The sequence below is a fragment of the Apodemus sylvaticus genome, chromosome X, assembly GCF_947179515.1.
Source record: "Apodemus sylvaticus chromosome X, mApoSyl1.1, whole genome shotgun sequence".
Lineage (NCBI taxonomy): Eukaryota > Metazoa > Chordata > Mammalia > Rodentia > Muridae > Apodemus > Apodemus sylvaticus.
Genome location: NC_067495.1, coordinates 12,283,478 through 12,296,634, shown reverse-complemented (window position 1 = coordinate 12,296,634; position 13,157 = coordinate 12,283,478). Strand labels below are relative to the sequence as shown.

General features: G+C 48.3%; 1 protein-coding gene across 2 annotated transcripts; it reads right to left on the bottom strand.

The window, feature by feature from the left end:
• Positions 1–1,683: 1,683 nt before the first annotated feature.
• Wdr13 (WD repeat domain 13) lies at positions 1,684–11,426 on the bottom strand. Of its 2 annotated transcripts, none has more exons than XM_052170953.1 (9): positions 11,131–11,426; positions 10,221–10,461; positions 9,293–9,402; positions 9,043–9,173; positions 8,010–8,317; positions 7,076–7,256; positions 6,845–6,986; positions 4,434–4,552; positions 1,684–4,079 (listed from the first exon to the last, which is right to left on the bottom strand). In XM_052170953.1, exons 1-9 carry the CDS (start codon positions 11,169–11,171, stop codon positions 3,895–3,897), a joined length of 1,458 nt encoding a protein of 485 aa, XP_052026913.1. In that variant the 5' UTR covers positions 11,172–11,426; the 3' UTR covers positions 1,684–3,894. The 2 variants fall into 2 exon arrangements, with proteins under 2 accessions (XP_052026913.1, XP_052026914.1); XM_052170954.1 differs by having other exon boundaries at positions 10,221–10,427; positions 11,131–11,238.
• Between the last annotated feature and the right edge of the window lie 1,731 nt (positions 11,427–13,157).

Genomic DNA, 13,157 nt, shown 5'->3' with positions numbered 1-13,157 from the left:
GGCAAGCCAACGTTCCCTAAGGCCAAGACCAGAATAGCTCGAGAGGAATAGAAAATAGAGGCCAGGGGGCAGTGGGGAGGGAAAAATAGAAGCTGGGGTCTGAGGGAAGACCTGAAAACTCTCAACAGGGACTACTTCTGAAGTCTCAGAAGCACTGAGTATGAAGAAACTAACAGAGGCCCAAGTTTTCAGGTCTCAGACCTAAAGAGCACTGCTTATGTGTTCAACCTAGGTCTGGATTGAGTTTTCAGGTCTCGAAAAGTCTCAGGTTGGAGTATGGGATGCCAGACAGTGAAGGAAGGGCTAAAGGAACTGCAGCTAAGTGAGCAGGGGAGAGGCCCTATGGTAGAGGCGCTAACAGGAGTCCGGGTTTCAGGGCAGGCCCTATGGACACCAATAGCAGTAGAATTGAAAGTATCTGGTAGCTCGAGAGATGGCTCAGTGGCTAAGAGCACTGCTTCTTCTGTCAGAGGCTCTAGGTTTGGTTCTCAGCACCCACACTGTGGCCCACAAATGTGTCTATAAGTCCAGTTCCAAGGGATCCGACAGCGTCTTCTGGCCTCTGTGGGTACCACAGATATTAGTGGCACACAGACATATATACAGGCAAAATACCCATAAAATACACATAAAAAATTATTTGCAACTGAAATCAAAAGAATTTAAAGCATCTGGTTTGACTTAGTGGTACATGCCTCTAATCCAGCACTTGGGAAGTTGAAGCAGAAAGATAGCTATCAGTTAGAGGGTGGCCTGGGCTACTCAGAGAGATTCTGTCTCAAAACAGTGGTTTGAGTTTGAAGCCACCCTAGAAAGACATTGGTGAAGGAAACAGTAAGAAAGTCTCAGGTACAGGTATATGATTCAGTGGTACAAATTTTGCTTATCATACAGTCTAGGCTGTACCCCTAGAAACAAATGTGCACATCTGAGGCCATACCAAAGACATGGTAATGGTGAAACAGTTGACAGAAGTCTGGCTTTAAGTTTCCATCACATGGACATTTACTGTATACTCTATGCTATGTGTGTGTGTGTGTGTGTGTGTGTACTCTATATTACACATTACATATATAATATATACATACATGTATACTCTACTATACAATTCATAGATATTACTCTCTACTATACATAGTGTATAGTATAGAGGTTGGAACTAATCCTATTAAAGAAACGAATGGTCAAATAATAGAGTTCCAGATAAAAGGTTAAGATTCAGAATCCTCACCGGGCAGTGGCACACGCACTTGGGAGGCAGAGGCAGGCGGATTTCTGAGTTCGAAGCCAGCCTGGTCTACAAAGTGAGTTCCAGGACAGCCAGGGCTACACAGAGAAACCTTGTCTCTGAAAAAAAAAAAAAAAAAAAGAAAAGAAAAAAACAAGAGAATCACCAGAGCAAAACTAACACCAGTCCACATTGAAGTTTAAAGTCTGATCAAGTCGACAGTTGTTGGTGGAAGGTCAGGTCTTTGATTTGGCCAGTCAGTGGAACATAGTGCTAGAGAAATAGCACTAGAAATGCTCAGCTTCCAGGCTCAGTCCTGAGCTGCTCTTAGGATTGTAGCAGTTAGCAAACATCCAAGGTCAAAACCAGATAAAGGGGGGGGGGCAGGTCTGGATTCAAGAGGAAAGTAAAGGGGCCTGGATGACGGGATGACGGGCAAACAAAGAGAGACCAAGTTTGAGCAGTAACATTATTTTTTATTCTTTCTTGTTTGCTTAGTGGTTATTTTCCTTCAGGTTGTGAGACAAAAGTGTTACCAAGATAATTTAAAGTAGAATGTCAACTCTGCCACCTCAAAAATTGCACAAGAAGGACCCCCCCCAAAATCATGCAAACAATATTCATTACCAATCATCCCGAAAGTAGACTCATTAAAGAAAATGGAGAGTGGGAAGAAAACACAAAAGTCAGAGAAAACTGTTATTTCCCCAGATTCTCTTGCTACTTACAGACCTTGGTTGAATAAGTGCATCCATTTGGTACAGAAAAGAGTCAACACACAGGTCTGAAGTGCTAACCTTAGGAGGGTCTCTTAAGAGATTAGCACTTAACTGTTCTCGGGCTGCACCTTCCAGCTATATTAAGTTACAGTCCTCATAGAAAAGTCACTGACCTTGAAGCTAGATTAGGGATATTGGCACACATCCATGATTTGGACTACAATGACCAGTCCAGCTCACTGCCATTTCAATTTAATAACCGTTTGCCTAAGATCTGGCCGATGGAGTCAGCAATGTTTTGGCTGCAGGTGAGAATACTCTTAAACAAGAAATGAAACAAACAGGAAATGATCTTTTTCCCTCAAAGAGCAGCTGTTAGTTCTGTAGATCACCAGGTTGGGGACTCAGAGGTCTCAAATGTTAACTACAGTTCCAACTGCTACAAATGTAGCAGCATATGGGAACTGCAAGAGGCCCGGGTGATTCTTCAAACCTTCAAATTTTATCATGACCTCACTACCAAGAGTGATTTAGGAATTTGTTTCCTTGCCAATACCCAATGACGGACATTAGTATTTGGTCTCTGAGCAGGTCCGGGACTAGAAGAAGGGCCCTGGGTGGAGATGGCTGGAGACGGGGCTGAGCTTAGAGATTTTCTGTTTCTTCCACCCCAGGGCAGGAGGTGTGGCTCAGCCCCAGAGTCCATGGCTGGCTGCATGCTAGTCTAGTACTCCAAGGACTCCACACTTCCGCTCGCTGCTTGTGGGACACAGGTGGGTGTGGGCTCCACCCAAACAGAAGCTGCCAATGTTGGGAGGTTTGACAACCTAATCTAGTGGAAGCCCTGGGGTTGAACTCAACATTCTGCACCTGATTTCCATTCTGCTGTCTGAGCCCACCTCACCTTCCTCACTATGGCCCAAGATGCCCCAAAGACCTGTCTCACGTCACCTCGCACACTCCGCCAATCACACTCTGACCTACCCCAGGCCTGGTGCTTCTGCACTAATCTTTCTTCATGTCAAGGATGTTCCCCTACCCCCACACTATAACTTCCTTCATTTCATTCAGATTTTTAAAATGTCACCCTGTTGGGAACACTATTCTTAATGACATTGCCCCAAAAAGCTACCGCGCCGTCCTGTTCCGGCAAGTTCATCTCTCCTCCCTTTGTTCTCCTTCCAAGCATTCATCTGTAACTATCCTATTATATACAGAAGTGTCTTCATCACATGGGGTTAGACTCCCAACAAATCTGTCCTCAACTATCTTGTATTGAAAATGCAAAACTATACCTAACCTACCGCACGTGCGCACCCTAGCTTAGTGTCACCTACCTTAAATGTTCCCACAATACTGACATTATTCTACAGGAAGGCAAACTTACCTAATGCAAAGTCTATTTTATAACAAAGTGTTGACTAGCTCACGAAATTTACTGACCACCACACTGAAAGGAGAAAAAAACAGAACTGGGTATATGCATGTGCTTTGCTCCCACTGGAAGGTCAAAAAGTCATAAAGTTGAAAAGTTATAAAGCAAATTCTACCCCAAGGAATGGCTGTATTTTCGTCTCCCGTATGCTTGCCTCTATTGGGATGCAAGCCTGCAGGGGTAGGAATTTCTGTCAGTTGAAGCCACAGCTGTATCCCTGCTTCTCAGAACAGCTCCTGTCAGCACGGCTGGTGCCCTCCCTCCTGTCTACTGACTGCATGCCTGCGTGATACACCACAGTAAGTGCTCAGCCTGTGCTTGCTGGATGGATGAGCCCATCACTGCACAACTGAGGAACTGGGCCCCATTCCACTGGAGGCCTGAGTGCCCCCTACTGCCTCCTTGTGGGAGACCTGGGCGTTGCCCTTCAACACAACCACAGGAATTTAATTTATAACACAAGATTGGAGTGAAAGAGGAAGGATCAGCGGGCAGCACAGGGTGTCAGGACCCTACTTTTGCTCTCGTCTCCAGACGATGACCATGCCACTGGCGTCACTGGAGGCCAGCAGACTCTCGTCACAGTTGAAGCTGACATCGAGCACGGGCGCGCTGTGGCCCTGCAGCTTGTTCACAGCGGCCTTGGCCGCCCGCTCCACATCAAAGAAGTGAACGCACATGTCTTCGCTGCCTGTCACTGTCGGGTGAGAGGGAGGGCTATCAGGGTGCTATGGTGGCACCCCCGCTAGGACGTCCTTGACGTTCTGTGAGCTCTGAGGGCCTCAGATAGCTTCGGGGCCTCTACAAGGACCTATTCCTAGATGAGAGGACATCTGCCTCCTTTGGCTCTGTGAGGAATCTGTGAGGTTTTAGGATAGTGTGGGTTCTGTGCCTCAGCTGTGGCCTTCCAAAGCTGTTTGTAGCTCCATGTTTAAAGCATTTTAGACATGGTGCTGTTAGGGCACAAGAGACCACAAGGCCCAGGAAATCATGGGTGTGTCATGATGTTGGCTTCAGGCTGGCTGCAGTTCCCCTGCTCCTAAGTACTCACCCACACAGGCCCCCTGGCGGAAAGACATGAGAGGGCAGAAGATACTGCGTACAGGGTGGGAACTCTGCTCAATGGGGAAGCTTCTCTTCAGCTGCAGTGCCCCTTCATTGTCCACCACTCTGAAGAGAATGCAAAAGAGAGGGTCAGGGAGAAGGCCTCAGCCTCGGGTGCCGAGCTGGGGGCTGGTATATGCTCTGAATCCTGCATGTCAGATGTCCACAATGCTTACACAATTCAGACTTTCTTTTTCATTTGGAGACAGAGTCTTAATATGTTGTACAAGTTGAGTCTAAGCTCATGTATTCAAGTGATCCTCCTGCATCAGGCCTTAAGAGTGCTGGCTTCATAGGTGTGTAGCATCACACTAACTTTTCTTTATAATTATGTATTTTTACTGGATGTGTATGGGTGTTTTACCAGCATGCATGTCTGTGCACCACCTGTGTATAGTACTACAAGAGGCCAGAAGAGGGGTTAGAGTCCTGGAACTGGAATTACAGACAGGTGTATGCTGTCATGACTGCTGGGAACTAAGCCCCAGTCTTCTGGAAAAACAAGTGTGCCTAACCACTGCTGAGCCATCTCTCCAGCCCCTTAGGTTTTGTTTGCTTGTTTGTTTTAAGACAGGGTCTTACTGTGTAGTTCTGACTAACCCGAAACTTGCTAGGTAGATCAGACTTATTGTGCAATTCATATAGATCAGCTGCCTCTGCGTCCTAAGTACTGTGATCTAGGGCTTCAGCGTATTCTACCCAGTATGAAAAAACACACCTTTTTGAAGTGATTCTGGTTATCATGTTATACAGCTAAAGAATTGCAATGTGCAGCTGGGCGGTGGTGGCCCATGCCTTTAATCCCAGCACTTCGGAGGCAGAGGCAGGCAGATTTCTGAGTTCGAGGCCAGCCTGGTCTACAAAGTGAGTTCCAGGACAGCCAGGGCTACACAGAGAAGCCCTGTCTTGGAAAAAAAAAGAAAGAAAGAAAGAAAGAAAAGAAAAGAAAAAAAGAAAAAGAAAAAAGAAAAGAAAAAGAAAAAAATAATTGTAATGTGACAGAAGTGAGTGGGAAGAATGAATTCTGTCCCTGAATTAAAAGAATAAAATAATGTAGGCTGTGGGCATATCTCAGTGGTGAAGTATGTTATTAGCATGTACAAGGTTCTGAGCTCAATTCCCAACACCAAAGAAAGAAAAAGAAAGAATGGGAACTGTAGAGATGACTCAAGCGGGTAAAGACACAGGCTGCCAGGCCTGACAACGTGACCTCCACTCCTAGAACCTACAAGGACAGAATAGACTGCCACAAGTTGTCCACTGACCTCCATATATGCTCTATGCTATACAAGCACACACACACACACACACACACACACACACACATGAAAGACTCAAGAAAAAGAAAGAGGAGTAACTGCTAGTGGGTTTTTTTTTTTTTTCTGAGACAGGGTTTCTCTGTGTAGCCCTGGCTGTCCTGGAACTCACTCTGTAGACCAGGCTGGCCTCGAACTCAGAAATCCACCTGCCTCTGCCTCCCAGAGTGCTGGGATTACAGGCGTGCACCACCACTGCCTAGTGGTGCTGGTGTTTTTTTTTTTGTTTGTTTGTTTTCTTCAGTTACAATGTTGGGAGTGGAATCCACAGCCTCATACATGCTAGGCAAGTGCTCTCCTACTGATTGTGAAGATTAAATAAGGCGAATATACAAAGTGCTTTGAATGGGACCTGGCCATAGCAATGTTCATGTAGGTGTAGGTTCTTATTACTGCTATTCCTACTTATGTTGCTATTGATATTACCATTATTGCATAGTATATTGTAGGCCAGGTATATACATATATGTATATATATGGTGTTTGTGGCTCAGTGGTTAAGAGCACTGCTCTTCCAAAAGTCCTGAGTTCAATTCCCAGAAAACACATGGTGGCTCACAACCATCTGTAATGAGATCCAATGCCCTAATGCCCTCTTCTGGTGTGTCTGAAGACAGCTACAGTATACTCATATAAATAAAATAAATCAGGGCTGGAGAGATGGCTTAGCGGTTAAGAGCACTGACTGCTCTTCCAAAGGTCCTGAGTTCAAATCCCAGAAACCACATGGTGGCTCACAACCATCTGTAACAAGATCTGATGCCCTCTTCTGGGGTGTCTGAAGACAGCTATAGTGTACTTACATATAATAATAAGTAAATCTTTAAAAAATAATATAGTGTGTGTGTGTGTTTCTGGGGATGGAACCCAGAATTCGGGACTAGCTGGACCAGCACTCTGCCACTAGGCGACACCCCCAACCCTATCCTCATCATATTATGAGCTCCTCTGTCCTTGGTGAAATTAATGTGATGGAGACTGGTTCTTGTTCCACTCTGAGGGAAGGGATGGTCAAGATGGCCTCGAGCGGGGATGAACCCACCTGTAGAGCAGCAGTTTGTTGAGGCAGGCATTGATGAGCAGGGAGGGGTCCCGTGCTTCCCGGCTGACCCAGGACCGGGCAGAGATGCTGGTTACAGGGCTGCCCTCATGTACCACTAGTCGCTTGGCTTTGGTCAGCTTTCCTGAATCAGTGGAGGCAAAGGTGAAGACTGAGTCCTGGGAGAATCAAAACCGAGGGTACCAAGCGTACTGAGGCCTGTGGTCTGCCTACCTGTGGCCATGTCAAAGAGAAAGGAGAAGACACTGCCGCGGTCATCGCCTGCCCAGAGCAGCCGGCCAGGGGCATCAAAGGACAGGGCGAGGACACGGCCTGTCAGCTTGCTGGAGCCTCCCTTCACTTTCTTGCCTGTGGAGATGTTCATGACATGCACGTTGTGTTTGGCGTTCCCCACCTGTGGGGGGATACATACACCATCATTCAGACCCATCTAGTCCTGGGTGTAGCACAGTGAGATTGCGGCAGGTATACCAGAAGATGACCCAGGCATATTTCCTATACCTTAGCTCTGCCCTCAAAAGGCCCACACTAGACCAGTCTGGCTCCTGAGACCAAAGCAGTCTCAGTCTGAGTCTGAAAACCTCAGCTAGTAACACCTTTACATCTTTCCCTTACACGCTGGACTGCCCCCTCCTGAAACCCATGAGCTGCTACCATTACATAGAGACAGAGCCCCAAGTGCTAGCTCACTCATGGCCTGCTGTTCCCCTATATTTCAACTCCCTACGCCCCAGGCCATGCCAGACTTTCCATGTCCTTGCTCCGCCCTCTGACCAGTCTGTCCTGGAGTCTGACAACAGTGGGGCTGCCACTGATAGACTAGACGCGCTTTCAGCCTCATCATTCTGCTTCCTAGCAGCAGCCCCTATAGACAAAAAACTGTGAGACTGTGGTTGATGGGACCAGCGGAATCCCAGGGCCATGAGCACCCCATCCACCCCAGCCCCGGAGTCTACGCTCAAGTCCGCACAGCAAGTCCATCCCTGACCACGAACTGTGCTTTTCGCTGGTCTCTTTCCCTTTGAGCCTGACCACAGGACTGCTGTGATAGGACTTGGGGGTATTAAACCTTCTTCTCTAGTGCCCCAGGACAGCCCTCCAGACCCAGCATGCCCGCCCTTGGTGAGCAGGTGTCCTGGAGCCTGACCACAGTGAGGTTGTTGTTGACCGGTTGGAAGGTGCAGCACAGCAATTCGGCGCCATCGGGGTCAGGGATCTCACGGATGCAGCGGCCGTCCTCGGAGGCCCAGATGCGCATGGTGGCATCGAGGGAGGTGGACACGAGGATGTCATTGGAGAGGGACCAGGCGAAGTCCGAGATGCCACGTGTGTGGCCCCGTAGTACATGGAGCACAGTGGGTGGGGCAGGCACCAGCTGGCACAGGGACATGCTGCCGTCCAGTGAGCAGCAGGCCAGGCGGTGCCGGTCGTCATTGGCGAAGCGCACCCTTGGGACTGCAAATGCCAAGGAGCCATTTGTGGGAGTCAACACATTCACTGAGCACAAGGAATAAGAGCCCCAACAAAGGACTTTCCTTGGCTGACAAAGGCAGTTGTAATCTTAGAAGGCCTACTACCAAATGCTCTCTAAATCTTCAGGCACTTTAAGGACTGCAAAAGTCTTTTGCAGTGCAAAAATATTATACTGTCTTTTTGGTTTTTTCGAGACAGGGTGTCTCTGTGTAGCCCTGGCTGTCCTGGAACTCACTCTGTAGACCAGGCTGGCCTCAAATTCAGAAATCCACCTGCCTCTGCCTCCTAGAGTGCTGGGATTAAAGGCCTGCGCCACCACTGCCCGGCTTAATTGTACTGTCTTATTGAATACTTTACAATAATCAAGCCCTCAGGAGTTTGCAAAACCATCCACACATTGGGTTTACTATGCTCTCTGCAAGGGAGTTACCATCAGCAAAGGTTTTGAACGCTTCCAAGAGACTCAAGAGCTCAGGCAGCCTGCTGCAAAGTGCTCTCTTGGGGTCCTGTGGCTCTTTACCCTACCTACAGTACCAAAATCATTTTGGACCACTTGGCAGAGGGCTCTTACATTTGCTAAAGTTTCTATCAGTGATAATTCCTCCTTCTGAGGTGTGGTGCCAGAGGCCTTGCATACTAGAAAAGGATGCCTTGGGTAATTGTTTCAACAAATGTTTGGTGATGGGCCCTGCCACCCGTTAGCTCACCTGCCTCATCCACGTGTTGGTCAAAAACATGGTACATGCCTGCAAAGGCATAGTTCTCACTCAGCGATGTGTCCCCGGCCATGGCCCGACTTGCCTCTGCCACCGATGTGGGCACCACACTGCCGGGAGGCCTGAGCCCCAACAGGAAGTGGGGGGTGATAGGAGGTAGGTGTGGGTGTTCAGACTGCCACGTCCCAGGGCCCCTCTCCTCCTGGTGAATCTCCACCCCCTGCCTGCCTCTGGTCTGTACCTGTCCTCATAGACTGCACGATTCATTTGTGCCTGCAGCTGGTAGGAGCCTCGGCTGACAGAACGGCGGTGTCCTCGAGCCCCCAGGGCTCTGGGATCGTCTTCAAAGTCCTGCAAACAACAGAGGGTTGGGGATGGTGTATGCCTCTAATTCCAGCACTTGGGAAACTGAGGCAGGAAGATCACTGAGCCCAAGGCCTGCCTGGGCTGCACGGTGAATTTGAGGCCAGCCTAGGCTACATGGTGAGATCCTGTCTCCAAAAGAAAAGAAATTAGTCTCTGAGAAGAGCTGAAGTCTGGGGCCTGACCTCATCTCCCACACGTGGCACCACACACCACCATCACTGCTCACTTCATTACTGCCCTTGTTTCTGTCCTTGCCTGTTCAATACATCCTTAGTACACACATATCTTCCTCACAAGGAATGACTACTTTCTCCCCAGAAAGCCACTCAGATTAGTCTCTCACTTCTGTCAGGTTTCAGTGTTACCTCCCCAGAGAAGTCTTCCCTGTTAAACACAGCTCCCCCCTTCAGTTCAAAGCAGTGACGTTTCATTCTTCTTGATCGTGTTGGGAACAGAACCATCACCTTCACACAGACCAGACAATCACGCTAGCCACTGAACTATATCCGTGCACCAAACACTCGTTCCTTTTTGTCTTTTAAGTTGGTTGAACATTACTATCTTAGCATTGTTTACTATACCATGGTAAATTATCAACTCATCAATCTAACTTGCTCTGTGGTTATCTAACTCATCATCTGTTTAATCAATGTTCATTGACTTGGTTCATATTACCTTTTAGTCCTCTACTGACCCTGAACAGGTACTCAACAGTACTTTGTACATTACTGATGCTTGACCAAAGCTGTGCTGACTTCCACAGTCTGGGAGATAGATGCCAGGTGGTGCAGCCAGGAGCTCACCTCCATTCGATCAAGGGTAGTTCGGCTGCTTCGGATAATACTGTTGCTATAGGCGCGAGCACTGCCCGGCTCAGAGAGTGGCCCGTAGCGCTGGCCCAATAGCTGACCCCGTAGCCTCAGGTACTGCCGACGCAGTGCTGGGGCGTGCCCAGCCTTGGCATTCTCCCGCAGCAGCTGGCTGCGCCGGCGGATATACTGGGTCCGAAACTGTGGAAACGTTGGTGTACGGTAGGCGTTGTACCTGTGGGGTCCAGGAGGCAGGGCAGGCAGCAGGCACAGGACAGAGGGGATAAATCAGCTCGAGGCATAGGGTGGTACAATGCTTGGCAGTGGCTGGGATGGTAAGAGTGATCAGAGCAGCAAAGGGGGGGATTTCTCTTGGGATTGTGATGGGGTAATTATGCAATAATTAGTGGTTATGATGAAAACATCAGTCTAGCGACAATATAGTCAATTTGCAGCTCTGTGGGGGGTCAGTCTGGACCAACTGTAATATCAGTCTAGTATGATGACACACGTCGGATTGGTAATGTACATCAGTGGAGGTTAGCGTCAGGTAATGGTAGAGGTTAGTATGGGATAGCAATTGTGTAATAATAGTAGTGTAGTGATATCAAGAAAAGTTGGGGAAGAGGATAGGCAATGAGGGACTAGATAGGAAGTCACCAGGCTGACTTCCACTACCCACCCAAAGACAGTCTGCGCATGTCCATTTCAACCGCATTTTCCCAGCATGCTCTTTAGAACCTGCTCCAGCCCAGGCCACTTCACCGTAGGACTATCCCACACCGAGCTACTGCGCATGCTCACGCAGCCGCACCAACCAACTTCTCCGCCCAGCTTCACTTATCGCCATTGCTCATGCACCACAGTAAGTTCCGCTCCCCTGGGCTCCAACCCCACGCCTCACCTCGCGTCCACTGCTAAGACTTGCTGCCACACCGCGGCCATTCCCTGGCTTCCTTCTTTGGTTCGTCTGCCTGCGGGAGCCTGCAGGGCAAGGGCTTGGAATGTCAGCGTCCCAAGCAGAGGAAATCTAGTTCCGCCCCTTCCACCAGGTGACAGTTGCCATAGATACGAAGTCCCTCCACACAGGTGATGTCGCGAAATCCCACTGGGTCGTTAGCGTGGTCACCACCCCAGCCCTGCCTTTCCTGGGCAGCACTCCGGTGACTCAGAGCAGCAGTTTAGACATGACCCCGCCCTCCCCAGTTGCCTTAGCAACGCCCCTCCCCCCCATAGCAAGTCTTCTTTGACATTCCCCACCCATCAAGCCTTCTGCCCTCCGCCTTCCCTTTTCTGGTCCTAGAGCATAGCCCAGGACCCAGGACCATCTCCGGGGCTACCCCTAGTTCTTGAGGCCCCTCCCGGCGGCCCTGAGCCCAGTGTCACCCGTTCCTTCTCTCTCCTCCCTGTCTCAAGCTCCAGGCAAGATGGCTGCCTGCAACTAGAAAGAGCTGCGGAGCACAGAGCAAATCGATAGGAACCTTTCCCGGGGCGTGGGAGCCTCGCAGGCGCATTAAAGGACTGTAGTTTCCCGTACGAGGACCGAGGCTCCACCCCTTGAATCCTATTCATTTTCCCCTTGATACCTTTTGTATAGACAGGGATAATGTACTGGGATCAGGACAGCTAGCCAACCACTAGCTAAAAATCAGAAATAAGACTTTCTCACGAAAGTGGTTTAGGTTGCACACATTTGGCCAGGCAAATAAAATATATGCAGAGACTGACTCCTAGAACATTCTCTAGTTCCTAGCGCAGTGATGAATCTCTAAACACCTATACGATGAGAAGAATCCATGTGTGTGTTCACTGGGACTAACTGGATTTGGATGGTTGCCCTTAGGAAACTTGAGTATTTTTAATAACAAGATGCAATTAGGAAAAATAAGCTTTGGGGCTTTCACCTAAGGAAACTATCCCAGTGGTCTGTTATATTCACCTTAAACTAGAATTTGTATCTCGAGTATTCCTCTCAGTGTCATAAACAGAATTTCCAAGGCTGAAGTTCAAGATGTTAAGTCTAGCATAATGGTAATCCTATAAGAGGGTGCTGTAGGGGATAGAGGGTGGCAGGAGGATCGTGAGTTTGAATACATTCTGGTCTATGTAGTTGATTCCAGGCCACCCTGGACTACATAGTTGAGAGCCTACTTCAAAAAGCAAGCAAGCAAGCAAGCAAGCAGGATGGAGATTGCACAAACCTTTGTTGTTAGATCGCTAAGGGAAGTCAGGGCTGAAAAATCAAGCCAGGAACTGAAGCAGAGACCATGGAGGGACACTGCTTAGCAGGTGGCTTCTCAAGGCTTGCTGTAGCCTGCTTCTTCAACCCAGACTCAACTGCCCACATCAGTTATTAGCCAAGAAAATGTCCTTACAGATATCCCTATCGGCCAGTCTGAAGGAGGCCTTTTCTCAGTCGATGGTCCTTCTTTCTAACTACAGAGTGAGTTCTAGGACAGCCAGGGCTATACAGAGAAACCCTGTCTCAAAAAACCAAATCCAAAAAAAAAATAGGAAAGTGAATCCTAATATCTCCTTGTCACTCTACCAGTGTTTTAAAGTATCCCCTGCAATATAGCTTTGAAAAAATAAACTATTTCTTGGCACAAACATGTAGCATTAACAAGACCTTAAGTGTTCATCAGACAAAATGTTGGCCGTTATTTAAGTAGCTTACATGCATTAATCTAACTTATAATTGTACAGGGGAAGCCAGGGCCTTAGACATGCTAGGCAAGTAGCTTTTGTTTTAAAAACAAGGCGTCATGTAACCCAGGCTGCCTTCCAATTCATTGTTAGAAGAGAGCTGAGCTGGTCCTTCTGTCTCCTCTTCCCAGGTAGTGAATCATCACAACTGTCCTTTGTTTTTTTGAGACAGTTTTATTTAGTCCAGGCTGGTCTTCAACTGGATATACAGTTGAGAGTGGCCTT

Coding starts and splice junctions, on each gene's coding strand:
- Wdr13 (XM_052170953.1), bottom strand. CDS start 11,171: ATGGCCGCGGTGTGGCAGCAAGTCTTAGCAGTGGACGCGAG. Junction 10,462..11,130: donor GTCTTAGCAGTGGACGCGAG/GTGAGGCGTGGG, acceptor TGGACCCCACAG/GTACAACGCCTACCGTACAC. Junction 9,174..9,292: donor CGTGCAGTCTATGAGGACAG/GTACAGACCAGA, acceptor GTTGGGGCTCAG/GCCTCCCGGCAGTGTGGTGC.